The sequence below is a fragment of the Phodopus roborovskii genome, unplaced genomic scaffold, assembly GCF_943737965.1.
Source record: "Phodopus roborovskii unplaced genomic scaffold, PHOROB, whole genome shotgun sequence".
NCBI classification, from domain to species: Eukaryota; Metazoa; Chordata; class Mammalia; order Rodentia; family Cricetidae; genus Phodopus; species Phodopus roborovskii.
In genome coordinates this window covers 2,129,200-2,147,160 of record NW_026126651.1, presented here as the reverse complement: position 1 = coordinate 2,147,160, position 17,961 = coordinate 2,129,200, and the positions used below count along the sequence as shown (strand labels likewise).

Sequence of the window (17,961 nt, the reverse complement as noted above, 5' to 3'; positions counted from 1 at the left end):
TTGGAACTCACTCTATAGACCAGGCTAGCCTCAAACAGAGATCTGCTTGTCTCTGCCTCTCAAGTGCTGGGATTAAAGGCGTGTGCCACCACCTCCTGGCAATAAAAGTTTTAATAGTGAAAATACCTGTTGTTTTTTTCTCTTTTGTGAGTGTATGTTCGTGTGTGTGTGTGTGTGTGTGTGTGTGTGTGTGTGTGTGCATGTATGTGGAGATCAGAGTTCCACACCAGATGTTTTCCTCCATCACACTCCATCTTACTTTTTCAGATAAGACTAGCACTGAACCTAGTGCTCATATTCAGCTAAACTGGCTAGTATGTGAACACCTGCCTCTACCTGCCCCTTGCTTCCACACCAGGCTCTTATGTGGTGGTGGGCACTAAACTCAGGTCCTTATACCCCCACAGTAAGCCCTCTAGCCAGTACTTCATACAATAATACTCTTTCCAATGCCAGAGTGACAGCAGTCCTAATTTGCATGCATGCTAAATATGCATTTGTTTTGTGCTGGTACTGGGGTTGCAGCCCCCAGGCCTTTTTACCACTAGGAAGTGCCTTTGGGCCTCTTCCGTCGTAGGCAGAGGATGGCCAGCATCCTCTTTGGAGGAGAGGTCCAGCAAGGGATCAAGAGTTGCAGGCCAGCTTGAGCTACACAATGAGACTTTATCTCAAGAGTATAAAACAAAAAGTCCACTGACAAATCCTTGTTGTTAAATGTTTGCTCCTTTTACGTTTGAAGGGGACACAGTTAAACTTACTAAGTTATATCTCATGACCTTTTAATTTGTAACACTTTGAACGGGGAAACTTCTGTTATAGTATATTACATGTGGATATTATTATACACAGGGCACAACCTATGTATTAATATTATCTCTATATACATATGAATTTCTCATAAATTGTACCATTTTCTTCTATTATGTCATGAGTATTTTCCTATGCCATATTTATAATTATTATTATTATTGTTTCATGAGACAGGATCTCTCTAGGTAGTTCTGGCTGTCCCACAACTTGCTATGTAGACTAGGTGGGCCTCCAACTCCCAGCAATCTGCCTGCTTCAGCTTCCCGAATGCTGGGATGAAAGGGAGTGGGTCACTGTGTAGCTCTGGCTGTCCTGGAACTTCCTATGTAGATCAAGCTGGCCCGGAACTCAGAAACCCCCTCGCCTCTGCAAACACAGGGTTGGGATTAAGGAGTGTGCCTGCACACCCAAACCGAAAACGTGGCTTTTAAGGATGCTCACTGCCCAGGGTCACTAGAGAAACCTGCCGGTACGGTCTGCGGGTGTCCCGCCTGCAGTGTGCCTTCGGCTTCCCGGGCGGCCGGGACGGGAAGACCGACTCGCCGCGGCCAGGCTCCCGAGTGGGCGGCGACGCTGCGCGCAAGACGCAGCGGTCCCTACCGGCCTCAGCGCGCGAGGGGCGGGCGGGAGTCCTGCGGCGTCGCTGCCCGGGGACCGCGCGGAGAGCGGTTACCTCCTTCTCTGTCGGGCGAGCTGGCCCGTGCCTCCCCTGCGGCCCAGAAGATTCCACCGAGAGGGGCCACGTGATGCTGGGTTGCTTCTGCCCGAGTGGGCTGTTAGGTCGCCTAGAGAAGTCACTGGCTGCCTCGGAGATTTGGCTTTGAGCAGGTTGAGAGAGGTCATCAGTTGCCAGTCAGATTGCACACATAACTCAGGAAGGGGCAAAGGGCGCCAGGAAAAATGCCAAGTGGGGGACCGGGCATTGACCTATTATCCCAGGACCTGAGAGGTGGAGCTCTGGAAGTTCCAGGGCTAGGAAGGAGGGAGGGAGGGAGGGAGGGAGGGAGGGAGGGAGGGAGGGAGGGAGGGAGAGAGAAAAGATTAAGTATGTTAAAGAGCTAGAAACAAAGAGGAAAATATAGGCCCAATACTATTTTTGAACCTACTTGAAGAAATGTGAGAGAATTTTTTTTAAAATGCAGAGTCTCCAAATTTAGAGTTTTAAGGACATCTCATGAAATTCTAGATGACTCCCCCCTCCCCCTAGTAGCTGTGCTGGCAAAAGAGCTGTTTAAAGGGTAGCCAAGGGTCTGGAGGTTAAGATTCAGAAGATGGATACAGATTTATCCCCAGAGGGGCATAGAGCCAGATGGGCTGAGAGAGGAGCTCTACTCAGACTTCTCAGGCCGGTTAACATGCTGCTCAAAGTGAGGGTCCCTCCACCAACCTCCAGCATCATCTGCTACAGTGACACAAAGAACCTTAAACATCTGTGTGTATGAGCAGGGTGTGGTGGCGCCATCTTTAATCCCAGCACTCGGGAGGCAGAGGCAGGCGGATCTCTGTGAGATTGAGGACAGCCAGTGCTGTTTGTTACACAGAGAAGCCCGGTCTCTCAACAAAAAGAAAACTGTGTGTGTGTGTGTGTGTGTGTGTGTGTGTGTGTGTGAACACAGCTTGCTGGGTCAGCGCTTTGCTTCGGCCATCTGGCCCAGGAAAGTCAGGTTGCGGTGCCCGTGCCGGCTGAAGTCATGTCCCCTGCCTCCTTCTGCGTCTCCTGAAGCTGCAGAAGGGCTTCTCTGTGAGTTCTTTGTAGCTTAAGTGTGAAGGCTATTTATACTGTCTGTGCGTGTGTGCTTGAAGAGGGCAGACACAGGCGACAAAAGAAGGGCAGGGGCAAGCGTTCACACCCTGGATGAATTCGAAAATCTCATTTGCCCATGGAGAGGGCTGCTGTGGCGTGTTATGCATTCTTAGGTCACGGCAGCTGCAGTCGCCTGCAGACCCCCTGCCCACTGTTGGGCCCACCGACGCCCTGCGTGCCTCTAGCTCAGGTCTTCTGGACAGTTAACGCTTGCTGCCAGAGACAGAGAGAAAGAGAGAGATTTTCCCCAGTGGTAGAGGCGCTGACAAGGAGCCCACCAGCCTTTCAGCCCCACCCTGCTCCTAAAAGCCACCCGAATTTAACTCTTCAGGTCTCTAAGAAATAAAAAGACACCACAGTGGAAGGCGGCCTCCTTGGGAAGGGGAAGGGGACAGTGGGGGGGGGGGGACAAGAGAGGGACAGAGGGTGAATAAAGTGCCTGGCAGACATGTGTGGGACTGTCCTGAGCCCCGGCAGAACCTGTGACCGATATGTGCTCACAACCATTTTTAAAAGTTAAATGTAAAATCAATCAGCTTGTGGAGTTAACTACCAACTCCTAAGAAATGCAACAGATTGCCAGGGCGGTCATTCTAGCTACTTAGGAGGCTGAAGCAAGGGCATTGCAAATTGAAAGCCAGCATGAGCAACAGAGTGAGTTCAGGGTTAGCAGGAACAACTTATTTTAGACCCTGCCTCAGAAAGCAAAAGGGGCATTTGGCTCCTGGGATTGGATGCAGACCTCCAGGCTCGGCAACAAGCACCTTCACCCACAGAACCCTTTTGCTGACCCAAATCTTGTCAATCTCCCATCTCCTCCTTTCTTCTTTGGTAGCACTGGGGGTGGGATCCAAGGCTTTGTGTATGCCAGACAAGCCCTGGACCACAGTGCCACGCCCAGCACCACTATGGTGGAAGGCAAACCTGACTCCCACACAAGGAACTCAGCATACACACACCCACACTTACACACACCCCCACACACCCACACATACATACACCCAAATACACACACACATACACACACATACACACACCCACCCACACACACACATACACACACCCACACATACACACACTTACACACACCCACACATACACACACATACACCCCCCCACATACACACCCACACCCACACATACACACACATACACACACACCCACACACACCCACACATACACACACCCCCACACACCCACACATACACACACATACACACACACACCCACACACACATACACCCCCCCACACATACACACCCACACATACACACACATACACACACCCACACACACCCACACATACACACACTTACACACACACATGCACATACCCACACATATACAAACCCACATATGCACATACCCACACTACACATGTCACACATATACTTACCCACCCATATACACACCCACACATACACACACCCACACATCCCCACGCATGCACATCCCCACGCATGATCCCCACATACACGCATACCCACCCATGCGCACCTGTTAGCATTCAGGCATTTACGTGGAGCCTGCTCTCACATCATCACCAGCGGCCAAGACACTGTAGCTCCTGCAGCCACTGAGTACAGCCTCTCCCTTCTGTCCCCGCCCCCTTCTGCTCTCCCTCAGCGCCTCCCTCCTCCAATAAACCTCCCGGTGGGCTGTGTTGTATAGTGTGACTTTGTGGTAACCCTTGGCTCTCACTTGCCAAGGTCACCTGCTGCTAAATTACTACAGTACTCACAAAGCTACCAAAAAAAAAAAAAAAAAAAAAAAAAAAATCTCAGACTAGGAAAATCTTGTGTGTAGATATTTTCTGACATTAAGTGCTATTTGTTTTGGTACATAATATTACTTTTGTTAACTGTTAAGAGGCTCTGGATGTATCTATAGCTAAAATGACCAAGTTGGGCTCCCCTGGGAGGGACAAGCATGAGCACAGATGACCCCTCGTGCTCGCCTTCAAATGTGCTCAGAGACACCAGAATGACAACCAATGAAGCCAGAGGCCGTTAGGGGTCTCTTGTGACCTAACACCACTGTGAGGGGACGGAAGGCATCTGTGTGAGAGGTTCCTAGCAGCAAAGGGAAGGCTCAGTCACACCTATGGGCGCTAGGAAACTGGCTGGAGACAAAAAGGACCCCAGAGTTACCTAGGGACCTAGGACAGAACTTGGCTTTCCTGTGGCTCAAACACACCCACTACAGCGGTCTGGGACGTATCCCCGTGCCCAGGGACCATAAACAAGTGGGTCCAGGGGAGAAAGCTTCAGTGTGAGGGATCAGCAAGGTCTTTACTACACCCCACTGGCCTCTCCAAGCCCTCATGCCCTGCTTTGTAACCCTGCCCCCATGATTGCACCCCAAGGGCTGGACCTGGGCTGAGGCAGAGGGAGGAGTCAGATAGAACACCCTGCCTTCATTTGGAGCTGGCAGGGAGGGACCACTCCATCCCTTGAGCCCTCCACAGAGGCCCTTGAAGTCTCCCATCTTCAGAAACACAGGGCACGTGTAAGCTAGGGCCCCCAAGTCCCCTGCTCTTGCACATTTGGAGAAGACCCATTCTCGGGCTCTCTGAGAATGCAGCCATAGCTATCCAGAACCTCTCCAGTCTCTGGTCACCTGGAAAGTAATTATCTGCTCAGTTCTGGAGCCACCTGGCCTGTCCTAGCTGGGCAGCAATGTCTATTTTCAGGTAGCTGGAGGCCCCTGTTTTGCAGCCACATGACTCTGCCGGACCTCAACCTGGTTGCATGCAGATGTACACAGGCACGTAGTCTATAGTACACATCAAACTTCAAAGGTGACTTTTAGAGCCGGTTCTAATGGCTCAGTCTACACCTGATGACCTGAGTCCTGCAAGTTGTCCTCTGACGTCCACATGCATGCTGCGGTGTGCATGTGCACACACACACATGCACACACAGACACGCAGATGAATTTTAAGACTCTGTAGCCTGGGGTGGGATTACTCTTCTTAGCAGCAAGTATGATGCTATCCTTCTCATTTTGTTAAAGCAATTTTCAGGACCTCTTGGCTGAGGAGCAGGATCTAGACAAGGTTTGGGGTTGATCTAGCATCTGAATTTGCAGGGCAAGGAATGGGAACTCAGCTTCATATGTGGCTCTAGGGGGAAATGGTATCATTGGGGAAAAGGCCAACTACTTGAGACATTTACAGAAACAAACAACAACAACAACAAAAACCAAACACACACTCAGAGTCTGGAGCTACAGTGATTGGTTTATTGGCACTGCACTCCCCTTACCCCTGCGTGAGACCCACAGGCAGGAGGCAGGGCCCCTGGCAGCGCCTGGAGTGCAGTGAGCATGCCCACACTGAGCCAGTGGCGATGGAAGAGCCCAGCCAGGAAGGGACTGCAAAGCCAGAGGCTCCAAGGCTCCTCCCTTCCCTGGGCATCCAGCAGGCAATAGCTTCAAGCTGCTGTTGAGAGCTGCCTCTTGAGTCTGCTGTGAAAGATGCAAGGTGTCTGGCCCGATGAGGGAAGTTAGCCGCTCTGCCATCAGGCTGATAAGGACTTTGTTTTGTAGGTCTGCACAGTGTCCTTTGAGGCCCCTTTCTCACTCAGTGTCTGGGCACTTCTGCATGACATTTTAGGGCATACTGGAGGCCTGATGGGCATCCCCAGGTTGAGGCGGTACGCAAAGTAAGCAGGGATGGGGATGATGATGAACACATACAGCCCGGCTATCAGGGCCAAGGCCCACATTGGGTAATGACGAACCATCTCTTTTGACTATGGGGAGATGGGAGAAAAGGGGTTAACACAGCAAAGTTCCCAGGAGAAGAGGGTGCGTGTGCGTGTGCGTGTGTCTGTCTAACACGGAAAAGAAGTGTAGGGAGAGAGAGGGGGAGGGGGAGGGGGAGGTGAAGGCTAGTCAGTCTTCTGTGGTCAGAGCCAAGGGCCAGGTCCTCAGCCATGGGCTGAAGGGAGCAGAAGGAACCCCAGGTTCTGAGAGAGGGTGCACTCACAGTGTTCGAGTCCCAGGCAATATAGGTGAGGGGCTTTGTGATGAGCTGAACGATCACTGCCACTAGCAGGGTGAGCAACGCCACTGGGGACACATAGCACCACAGCCAGCAGCAGATGGGGCAGATGGGGTGGCTCAGCAGAGCCGTCATGTCCTTGAGGAACCTGTGGGGTCAAACACGGGCAGCCAGTCTAGCCTTCCCCTACCTCCCAACCCTCTTTATGGCCTGCTCTACCTCAGTTCACCTCACATAGTCTGTCTCCTAGCCCCCCGTACCCCAAGCCTCCCATCTCATTCATCCTGGAAGGACATCTGTGACGTGGCAAAGACCCTTCTAGGTGCTAGGTACCCAACAGGAAGCCACCTAAGCCAAGCACACAGAACCCAGACGCCTCTCAGCCCGCAGGAGCTCAGCCCTGCTTTCTTCAAGCCACATGCTCTCAATTTGTGCACACACCAGCGAGGCCCTTGACCTAGGGTGCCAGCCCTGCTTCCGAGCATCTTTCCTGCCTCTGAATTTCCATCCTCACCCACAGCTCTCCCCTTACTTCCTCCCCTTACTTCCACTGTGGACTTGGGGCACACACGGAGCTGTGTGCGCATACTCTCCTCCTACAGACGAGCTCCGTATGATGAATTCGTGCCCGGTGCCCTGCCATGGGGAAGATGGCACCAAGGTACACATAAAAGCCAGGCACAGTGGCGTGTGGCTGGGGTTCCAGCCACACGCCACTGTGGGGACAAGAGGACCTTAGAGGCTTGCTAGCCAGGCAGTTTAGCCAAATCAGTGAGCTCCAGGTTCAAGAAGAAAGCCTGTCTCAAAAAGTAAGTGGAGATGGAGTGAGAAAAACACGTGACACACGTGCTCACATGTACAGGCACAGAAAAACCTACCCACCCACACTTGAGTCTCAGCCAGCAAGATGGCTCAGGACGTAAAGGCACCTGCTGCCAGGCCTGAGTTCAATCCCTGGGACCCACATGGTAGACGTCAAAAACTAAACCTCCACAAATGTCACACCCATGCCCACACACACACACACTGGCCCACACACGATAAAAGTAAAAAAAAAAACACACGGGGCTGGAGAGATGGTTCAGTTAGGAGCACTTGCTGCTTTTTCTGAGGATCCAGGTTTGGTTCCAAGCACCCACGAGGCAGGTCACAGGCATCTGTCTGTAACTCCTGTTGCAGAGGGTCTGATGCCTCTCCTCTGGCCTCCATGAGTACCAGGCACACATGTGCCACACATACTTACGTAAGGTAAAACATTAATACACATCAAATAATTTAAAATGAGATAGTAGAAGAGTTAGTGAGGGAGGGCACAGGCTCCAAGGACCATTTGCAAAAGCCACTTCTGGCACCTTCTGCCTTCGATCAGAGCCACCTGTGTGCCCTATTAGTTACTTCTTTTTGGAGATAAGGTCTCTCTCTCTGTACATCAGACTGGCCTTGGATTCCTGCAGACTCGCCTGCCTCTGCCTCCCGAGTGCAGCCACACCTGGCTTTTCAGAGCACAACTCTATCGCCCTAGCACAAGTCACTACTGGCTCTGGCTTGGAATCTTAAACAGCTCCCAATTCTCCTCCTTGGCTCTCCTTGCTTTCCCTCCACAAGGCCACCAGAGGTGCCTTCATAAAATAAATACCTTTGGTGGTACACGCCTTTAGTCCTAGCCCTTGGAGGCTGAGGTAGATGGCCAGCAAATTCTAAGACAGTCAGCAAAATATAGTGAGAGCTTGTCTCTAATTTGCTTTTTTTATCAGACAATGGTGCTCCCTACTCAAAGCCATTCAGTGTTGTGTGGTACTTACGAGGTCCCATCTTCTGGCCCCAAATCCCCTAACCCTATTCCAATTCCCCTACTGTGTTCCTTGTTCCTTCGTTTCCTCTGGCATACACACATGCATGGACACTTACACACACACACACACACACACACACGTACATACACACCACATACACATAGATCATGAGGAGTCTTCTGACACATCACCCTTCCAGAAAGACCTTCCTTACTGCCCTGTCGGAACCACACACACCTACTCTAAAGCAATGGGGCCTTTGGTTTCTTCTTGGCTTCCGCTCTGTGTGTGCACGTACATGAACACAGGAGCCAGAACATGATGTCAGGCAGCTCCCTCTGCCACCCCGCACCTTATTTTTCTGAGGCAAGGTCTCTCACTGAACTTGAAGCTCTACTGTCGGGCTGCCAAGGTCCTAGGGTCCTGTCACTTCACCTCCCAGGACTGGAATGTGTGCCACCATGGCCATTGCTGTGGGTTCTAGGAAGAGAACTCAGACGTGCGTGCTTGCACAGCAAGGTCTTTACCAGCCTCACGTGTCATTTGTGGTCTTCGTGTCTGTCGGTGCTGCCGCCGTCTGGCTATACCACTAGAATGTAAGCTCTGGAACACAGGGTACTAACTTTGGTTTATGCCGTGTCCCTGGTCACTAACAAGCCATAAGGCCTGAAGCAAGCACATAAAACATACAAAAGTATGATAAACAAACATTTCTCAGAGGCCTTGAAGGTAAGGGTTCTTGTGTCACTCTAGTTTGATATTAGAAACAACAGGAAATCTGTCAACCCTCCCACAACATCCATGCTCTGGGGGCCTGGCGTGGGCCTTCACCTCTTGGCCCTGTAGGCCCAGGCTACAGCAAGGTTTTCACAAATGACGATGCTGAGGATGGGCAATGCGATCCAGTACTCAGTCAGCAGCCAATAGTGGTAGATGCCTGACGCTTGGATGAAGAAGAGGCTGCACAGGAACATCACCACGGAAGCACCCACTGAAGGAAGCATTAGGGTCAGAGGTCTGGTCCATGACGGGACTAAGGCTGCTGTGAAGGCTGTGGGAGAGCAGGGTCACGGTGGAAGTACCTGTAAGAACCCTTGGCTGTCTCCTGAAGAAGGAGAAGGTGTCCTGGAGTGGGGTGATGATGCCCAGCATGAACGCCACCACGGTACACAACCCCAGACTCAGCAGCAACAGGAAAAATAGGACAGTCCAGAAGGCAGATGCAGGAACAATCGAGATGAATTCAGTAAAGACCAGAAACACAAATCGAGGGCTTTCCTTAATCTGCAAGGACAGAAAAATGCTCTCTCTGCCTTCTCTGCAAGCTCCCTGAAGCTCTGAGCTGAAGAGCTGAGCAGACCTCTGGGCACACCGGACAGGACCCTGCCCCTGCAGTCCCAGTCCGTGGAAGATGCTTCGTAAGCGGCATTTCCTACATCACTAGGGTTATGTGTCACACTTCTTTCCCGGACTAGTGAAAGCAGACTCTCTGTGGTGTGGGGCAGGCTTTCCAGCATCTCCTTTGCCCCGGGCCATCCCCACTGACCTTCAGAAACTGCTCTTGGATGTTGCATTCAGGCACCTTGCTGAGGACCGCTCTCCTCAAGGGTGGAAGGAGGCTGTTGAGCCAGGAATTGTAGGTAGACGTCGGGTTTTTATGCAGGTCAGGGGGCTGCACCTCAGGCGGTAGGACCCCCTGGGCGATCAGCATTATAAGCTTCTCCCTGTTCCTGAGGAGGGGTGAATGAAGACCATCAGGCCCTTTGGCACTGCCCTTTCCTTGCTCATCTTACAGCATCTTGAGCCTGCAGGGAAACCTGGAGGATGTCCATTTTCAGGAATGTGAAGAATGTGCACCCCCTAAGGAGCCCTGGGCAGGGATTTTCTACAGACTTGCTAGGGATTTTGTGGTCCTGGTGTTCATGATCTTTTCTGAGACCAGTAAGGAAAAACATATCTAAGCTCTCCATTTCGGAGAGCATGGTGGCCCCCTGAGACTGAGGCGTGTGGCAGTCTCAAGTTGTGCTGTATGAAAGCATGGGTTTGACTCTGCCCAGAGCCCTGAGAGCGCGGGTGTAGGCTGATGGTGTCCTAGGAATTAAGATGGGATGCTATTCCGCTAACAAGGCAGCTAACATGTTTAGACTACTATTTCATTGTGAATAATGTAAGCCGAGAAATGGTTTTAATCTTATAAGAATAAAACTGTTAAAGGGGTTGAGAAGTAGCTCGTAAGAATACTTGTTGCTCTCCAGAGGACCCGCGTTTGATTCCTAGCACCCTCACCAGAGGCTCACAACCGCCTGCAGCTTCCAGCCCCTGGGCATCTGGCGCCCTCTTCTGCCGAATGAGTGTGAACTAAAACACGTAGACAGTGGTACAGAGGCCGACCCCACCCATTCGCTCTCTGTGTTTTGATTTTTTGAGACAGGGTCTGCTTTCCTGGCTGCCCTAGGACTCACTATGACATTAGAAGGCCGCACCTTCAGGGTCACAGAGCAGAAAGGTGCTGAACAAATGAACAAAACAAGGGGAAATGTCACGCTTCCGATAGGCTGTATCCGTAAGGTAGCCTTAGCTTTAACAGTTTTCAACTCTGATTATCCACATGACCAAGACTTGAGCTCCAAAAGAATCTTTCCAAAGCTCCTTTCCAGAAGAGTTCACCTCACCCCTCGTGTTAGGATCTCCATGACTAAGCCAGGCCCAGCACTGCTGGCCTATCAGGGTCTTAGAGAGCCTGAGTCAGGAGGGTCACAGCTTCAAAGCCAGCCTAGTTTACATAGTAAATTCCAGGGCAGGCAGGGCTACATAATGAGACCTTGTCTCAGAAAAATAAATAAATACATACATACATAAATGATTAAGGGGGGGGGCTGGAGAGGCGGCTCAGCGGTTAAGAGCAGAGGACCCACATTTTGACTCTCAAACTACCTGAATTCCAGCTCCACAGACTCTGCCACCCTCTTCTGGCCTCTGTGGGCATCAGGCATGCGCAGTTACACATGCAGGCAAAGCACTCATGCACATAAAATAAAATAAAAGCATCTTAAAAACTAAAAATAAAGATAGGCACAAAGTAAAAAGGGCTGGGGTGCATCTCAGTGTAGAGCATCACCTAGTGCAGACAAGGCCCTGACTCCAACCACTGTTAGGCTGGGTGTCCAGAGGCAGAGGCAGGAGATTCTCAGTAAGTTCAAGGCAAGCCAGGTCTACATAACAAGTCCCAGGCCAGTCAGGACCACAAAGAGAGACACTGTCTCAAAAAAAGAGAAAAAGACTTAGTGTTATTATCTTTTAAATTATGTGTCAGGGCTGTGAGCATGTGAGCTCAGGTGTCCACAGGATGCCGGGGTGTCAGGTCCCCTGGAGCTAGAGTTACAGGCAGTTGTGAGCTGCCAGACACGGGGGCTCTGGGAACCCAACTTTCATCTTCTGCACAAGCAGTGCACATTCTTAACTGCTGAGTAATCTTTCTGGCCCCCATGGGAAAGAACATTAAAAACAGGAGCAATCATCAATGAAATAAACAATTAACAAAGTTAGTAAACAAAGGAGAAAAACAATCAGAAGCTGATTTTAAAATAAACCATAGGTAGCCAGGTGGTGGTGGTGCATGCCTGTAATCCCAGCACTTGGGAGGCAGAGGATGACAGGTCTCTGAATTTGAGGCCAGCCTGGTCCACAGAGCGAGATCCAGGACAGCCAGGACCACATAGAGAAACCCTGTCTCGAAAAAAAAAAAAAAAAAAAAAAAAAAAAAAACCAAATAAATACGTAAATAAATAAATAAACCACAGGCGCTGGTGCCAGGGTCTCTGCTGCCCTCTTCTGGCCTGTAAAGGCATCAGACACACAAGTCACAATTGGACAACACAGGGAGGATCTGGGAGAGGCTCTATGAGTGAAAGCATTTCCTCTGCAAACAGGAGAACCTCAGGTTCGAGTCCCAGCACCCATGAATACCGCACAGCCACTTGTGCCTGTAACCACAGCACTAGGAGACAGAGACAACTAGATCCCTGGAGCTTTCTGGATAGCAGCCTAGCCAAAATGGAGAGCCTCTACTTTAGTGAGAGCACCTGTCTCAAGGCAATAAGGTTTAGAGTGATAGACTAAGACAGAAGACACTCTCTGGCCTCCATCGGCAGGCACAAGAGCATGTCTTGTACATCCACACTCACCACAGGAAAAAAGCAGCAAACACACTTAGGGAGCACCTAGGGAGCACTTCTTAGTGTGGTGCTGTGGACCCCGCAGACTGAACTTCTGGTTATGTCTCTCTATGTGTGTAATAGCTCCTAAGAAAGGTCCTTTTTAAAAGCACACACAAGGGCTAGGCAGTGGTGGTGCACGCACTGAATCCCAGCACCTGGGAGGCAGAGGATGACCGATCTCTGAGTTTGAGGCCAGCCTGGTCCACAGAGTGAGTCCCAGAATGTTCATCCAAGGCTATACAGAGAAACCCTGTCTCAAAAACAAACAAAGAAACAAAAAGCCCAACCAAAATAAAACAGAAAGGCCATTAAGATGTCTCAGTGGGTAAAGGACTTGCCACTCCAGCCTGGCAACAGTCCCTGGAGCCCTGTAAAGGGGAAGACTGACATCACACAGATGTCTTCTGCCCTCCACATGTGGGCTGTGACATCCCATCCCCCACACCAAGTACATACTACAATAATAACCAAAGAGCTAAACAAATAACACAAATATATTTGTATATACCTATCAAACTCACGAAACGGAGAGGTCCAGCCAAGTCTAACAAAGTGCTGTGCAGACAGAGATGGGCTCCTCACACCTCCCTGCTGGGAGCGCAACTCTGACTAAACCACTATGGCGATCGGACACTGGGCAGACCCTGCCCAGCAACGACTTCTAAGGCTTAGTGTGCCCCGTGCACGTATAAGCTCTCCATCCTTGGACTCCAAAGTTTACAATATCGCCGATGTGTCTCTGTGATCGGATCCCCGGTTATTGCATCCTATACTAAACAGAGCTGGGTATGGTGGCACACACCTGTAAGCCTAGCAGACATCGAGCTCACACAGAAAGACAGCTCCAAGCCAACCTGGGCTACAAAGAGATGCTGACCTACAGCAAAAATAAAACTTCTGTTCCCTAAACAGTACGGGGTGGCCTGTACTGTCCTGGGGTGACGTCTGTCTACAGGAAGGCACGGTGGGAATATTTAGGTGCCAGAGTACATTGCACTCTGCGGCCGCAGAGTATCTCTATGGCTTTCTAGAAGAACTGCACCTGCCATGCAGAACTCTGAATTTGTACAAGAGTGCATGTTTGTACCAAGTGTCATGTGGTTAATTTCTATGAACGGGAATGGAAACAGGCCCCTCTTGAACCAAGGCAGGGTCATAGGCCTTAGGAAGCTAGCCAAATTCAGGAGGCTCTAGAAGCTCAGAAAGGCAGAAGGCAGGTGAGGTCCCTCCTCAAGGTTACTCATACAGTCACGATTGCTGTCAGCAGGAGGTTCAGGGAGCTCCGGGCACGCAAGGTGTCACCCGTCTGTGGTTTCCCAGTCACGGTGAGGCTTGTAAGATTTTCCCGTAGGAACCCTCACTCCAGCTCCCATGAGTGACCCAGTAAGGCATCGCTTTACCCGCTAGACTTGGCCTGTTCTCAGTTGCCTGCCTAGGCTGAACAAACATCTGTGTATGTACTCAGGAAAAGTCGTGCAACAGCAGCTCCCAGAGGGAAATGACAGTCCTCTGTGGAGCCTGGGATCACTATGGAGAATGCCGACTCAGGTTCACCTCCTCTGGAAGGCCTCTCTGGCTCTCAGGCTCAGACTGTCAGTTATCAGGCGTTTAGGACTAGCTGGCTTAGTGGCCACCTCTCCCTTGGCGACCGCAGAAAAGCAGCAGAATCGCGACAGGCACTGAGGATGCAGCCCAGGCTTCTGCGATGCTCCCCTGCTCCCTTACATGGCAGGGCCGGAGAGATGCATCAGCTGATGGCAGCGCCCGCTGTTCCTCCAACTACTGCTAACTCACCTCGCCTCTCCCTCACCTCCTTGGGCAGCAGGTAGGTCTACACATGCTGTACATCCATCGACGTGGGCAAAACACTCATACGCATACGAATAAACAAATACGTAAACTTTTGAAAGAATAGAAATAACTACAAAGGCTGTGACTGGCGACACACAGCTGTAAGCCAAGCTTTGAGAAGTTAGAGAAAGAATCAAGAGTTCAAAGCCAGCCTAGGCTACATTGGGAGTTCAAAGTCAGACGGGGCTGTACAGTGAGACCCAGTCTCGAAAAAGAAAACACCCTGAGGGGACTTTGTTTACACTACAAAGACGTGGTAATGTCTGAGGTGCAAGTGTGATCGATGCTCTGATTCTTATCCATATGCAATGTACACATATATCACAATGACCCCATGAACTCATAGGGTTATAGAATGTGTCAGTCAGACCAAAATGAGATGGGTAGTCCTAGCCGGGAGAGAATCCTATGGTCTCTAACCCTTTGGAGTTTAGGTTTGCTAGAGAGACAGAAAATACTAAATTTGGGGATCCAGAGCTAAGGGACTGTGCAGGAAGCAGACTCCCTGGGATGCTCTGTGAAGTGTGGTCTCAGATGCCGCTCTCTGTGTGGGTGGCCTTGGCTTGCCTGCCATTCTTAACATCTGTTATCACATCTGCTCTGAGGTGGAGGTTGGCAACCTCTGGAGCACTCTAATGTTAAAAGTGTAGGACTCTGGCCTCTGTTCTCACTAAGAGGGAGCAGACCTTTTAGCCTCCCTGAAGTTGAAGTGTGTGAATGGGTTGTGAAGCTGCCCAGGCTAGACCTCACCAGGGAACTGGCCTTACTTCTTACAGCAGCGGTGTGTGGTTATGGTGGCCCACAAGCCCAGGATGGAGAAGATCAAAGGCGAGGTGAATAGCAAGGTCAGCAACTTGATCACAGCCATAAGGAAGGTGTCCTTCAAGCAGTTGTTGGAGCCGGGAATGTAAGAGGACAGGTACACAATGGGGCCAAGCCCTACGCCCATGTCTAGCACCACTTGGACCCCTGCTTGGAGCCACATAGTTAGGTCGTAGATGCTTGCCACCTAAAAAGGACAAGATGGGTACAATGGGGACATCAGGATTTGCCAAAGCACAACCAAGAGCAGAGACATTGTCTACTCAAAGGGAGGCAGTCCAGGAGATAATGGCCGGCAGCTGTGTTGTCCCAAGAGCTGAGAATGCCAAGGAAGTTCCTCACCTTGAGAATTAGCAGGTGTTTAAGCCCATATTCGGTGCCCTCCATTGACAGAGTCCGGAAGAGGAAGCAGGAGATCATGAAATAGGGAAGTGGCACCAAGACATACAGCACCTGCGCGAAGAGCATGCTTGTCAACAGAGCCTCGCCCTTGGTAGAGCTCAGCGGGCCAATTAGGACTTGGAAGAGTTTCCAGCCGGGTAAAGTGCGTGCAGGGGTAACTGGCCAGGAGGGGGAAACAAGGTCACAGCGCTTGAGAATGCCAAGGGCCGCGGACAGCTCACCTTCTCAAACGACTTGATCCCATTGATCATGAAAACACAAATGAAACACCAGGCCAAAAAGAGGTGTATGGCCAGGTTGGAGGCTGGTGGCCCTCCATCCTCAATTCTGTCTGAGGCTTTCAGGGTCTGCTGGTACCAAAAGTACGCGTAGGATGTTGCCCGTTCACATTCAGGATCTGGGGGGACATGGCTTTGCACAGGTCTGCTAGACATGGCAAACCCTCCCTCTTCATCCCCACGTCCCCCGGCTCTGTCTTCTGTCTTCTACTTTATGTCCCTCCTTCCTCTTTCCCCCTCTTCCCAAGTCTCTCCATTTCTCTACTTCTTCCTCACCAAAACTGCTGGCGTTGCTTTGCAAGGGGCAGTGCTGCCACGGGACAGAGAAGTAGAAAATGTGGCTCATGTAGAAGAGGATCCAGGAATTGTACAAGTTCGTGTAGGTGTTGGTGACAAAACACACCTAGAAGCCAGGGGAGGGAGGAAGAAGGGGTCTGACCAAGGACGGAGGGATGGAAGGACAGCCATGGGGTTCACTCCAGAGCAGCTGTAGGGGCAGGCTTGGGAAACTTGGGGCTCCTCACCATGAAAACGCTGTACCCCACACCACCAAACCAGGGGCTCAGGATCTTCCATAGGTCCATGCTGCCACGCTGTGCCCTGTGGCCAACTGCCATCTCCAGGAAGAGGAGAGGGACCCCAATGAAGAAGAACATTAAGATGTACACTATAAGGAAGCTGCCTGTGGAGAGAAGGCAGAGGGCTCTGAGAGCCTCGGGTCCCAGCGTCTGTATGTCCTTCTGTGTCCAGGAGGACTGCTCACCCGCAGCAACCTCCCTCAGACCGCAGGCTTCAAGTCTAGCTGGCTCCACATCCATCACTGGTCAAGCCCTTTATGCCTAGGAGTCTCAGGTGCCTGTCCCACCCCCACACGCCCTGCCTTGGCACCCCGCTGGGCTATGCTCAAACCCCTGCGGAGCTGAGAAACCTGGTTTCTAGGATGCTCTAGAATCTGCACTTCTCAGAGGTGTCGGCTTTGGGAGCCAGCATCATCCTCCCTCCTGCTGCCCCTCTGGATCCACATATGCTGGCTCCCAGACTTACAGCCTCCCTTGTGAAGCCACAATGAGACAAAGCGCCAAATACGAGATGGCATCAGCATGTAGCTCATCAGGGCCAGGATGTACTGAAACTTGCTGGACCAGACTGGGCGGGGGGCGAAGACCTTGTTGTCTTTCTCGTTCATATTTCTCATCTCTAAGAGTCTTTCCTCCTTTGTCATCTGAGCTTCTGAAACTTGGGCCCGTGTCACCCAGGCAGACGCAGACCAGGTCATTAAGACCCCACCTTCCCACTCCCCAAAGTTTGGCTCCAGCTCAGGAAGTTGGGATTCTGCAGATGAGGCTTTTCTGGGCAATGACTCTGAAGCCTTTGTCATGAGAGATTCTGGAGGTGTATTCCCTAGAGACGATCCCTCCTGGGCAAGGGACAGTGTACTTTCACCTTCCTCCATGGCCCTTAAAATCAAATACCACATATTTAAGTGAAATCTGATTAGGAAATTATTCTTAGGCTTAATTAATTATTCACTGAGTTTCAAACTATCTCAAAGGAGAATTTCATTTCTACACCCTCCACTTACTGACATTCATAACACATACACCACAAACACCACATACATGCCATGCATACATGAACACATACACATGTACCACACTCACATATATATATAGCACACACAGGCACCATATGTAACACACACAGCACATACACTAAACACAGGCACCTTCACCCTCACATGCATCACAAATACATACACGTACTATACCCCATACCCATACTATACCAACACGTACCACACACACGCTCACACACGCTCACACACGCTCACACACGCTCACACACGCTCACACACGCTCACACACGCTCACACACACACACGCTCACACACGCTCACACACGCTCACACACGCTCACACACACACGCTCACACACGCTCACACTCACACACGCTCACACACGCTCACACACGCTCAC

At 51.0% G+C, this 17,961-nt stretch overlaps 1 protein-coding gene across 1 annotated transcript; it reads right to left on the bottom strand.

Annotated features, from left to right (window-relative positions):
- Nucleotides 1-5,868: 5,868 nt before the first annotated feature.
- Slc6a16 (solute carrier family 6 member 16) lies at nt 5,869-17,614 on the bottom strand. Its single transcript, XM_051174193.1, has 11 exons — nt 17,029-17,614; nt 16,509-16,666; nt 16,261-16,387; nt 15,928-16,103; nt 15,647-15,757; nt 15,250-15,491; nt 9,961-10,144; nt 9,497-9,698; nt 9,246-9,405; nt 6,607-6,769; nt 5,869-6,370 (listed from the first exon to the last, which is right to left on the bottom strand). The coding sequence occupies exons 1-11, from the start codon at nt 17,459-17,461 to the stop codon at nt 6,137-6,139; spliced, it is 2,190 nt and encodes a 729-aa protein (XP_051030150.1). The 5' UTR covers nt 17,462-17,614; the 3' UTR covers nt 5,869-6,136.
- Nucleotides 17,615-17,961: the final 347 nt, after the last annotated feature.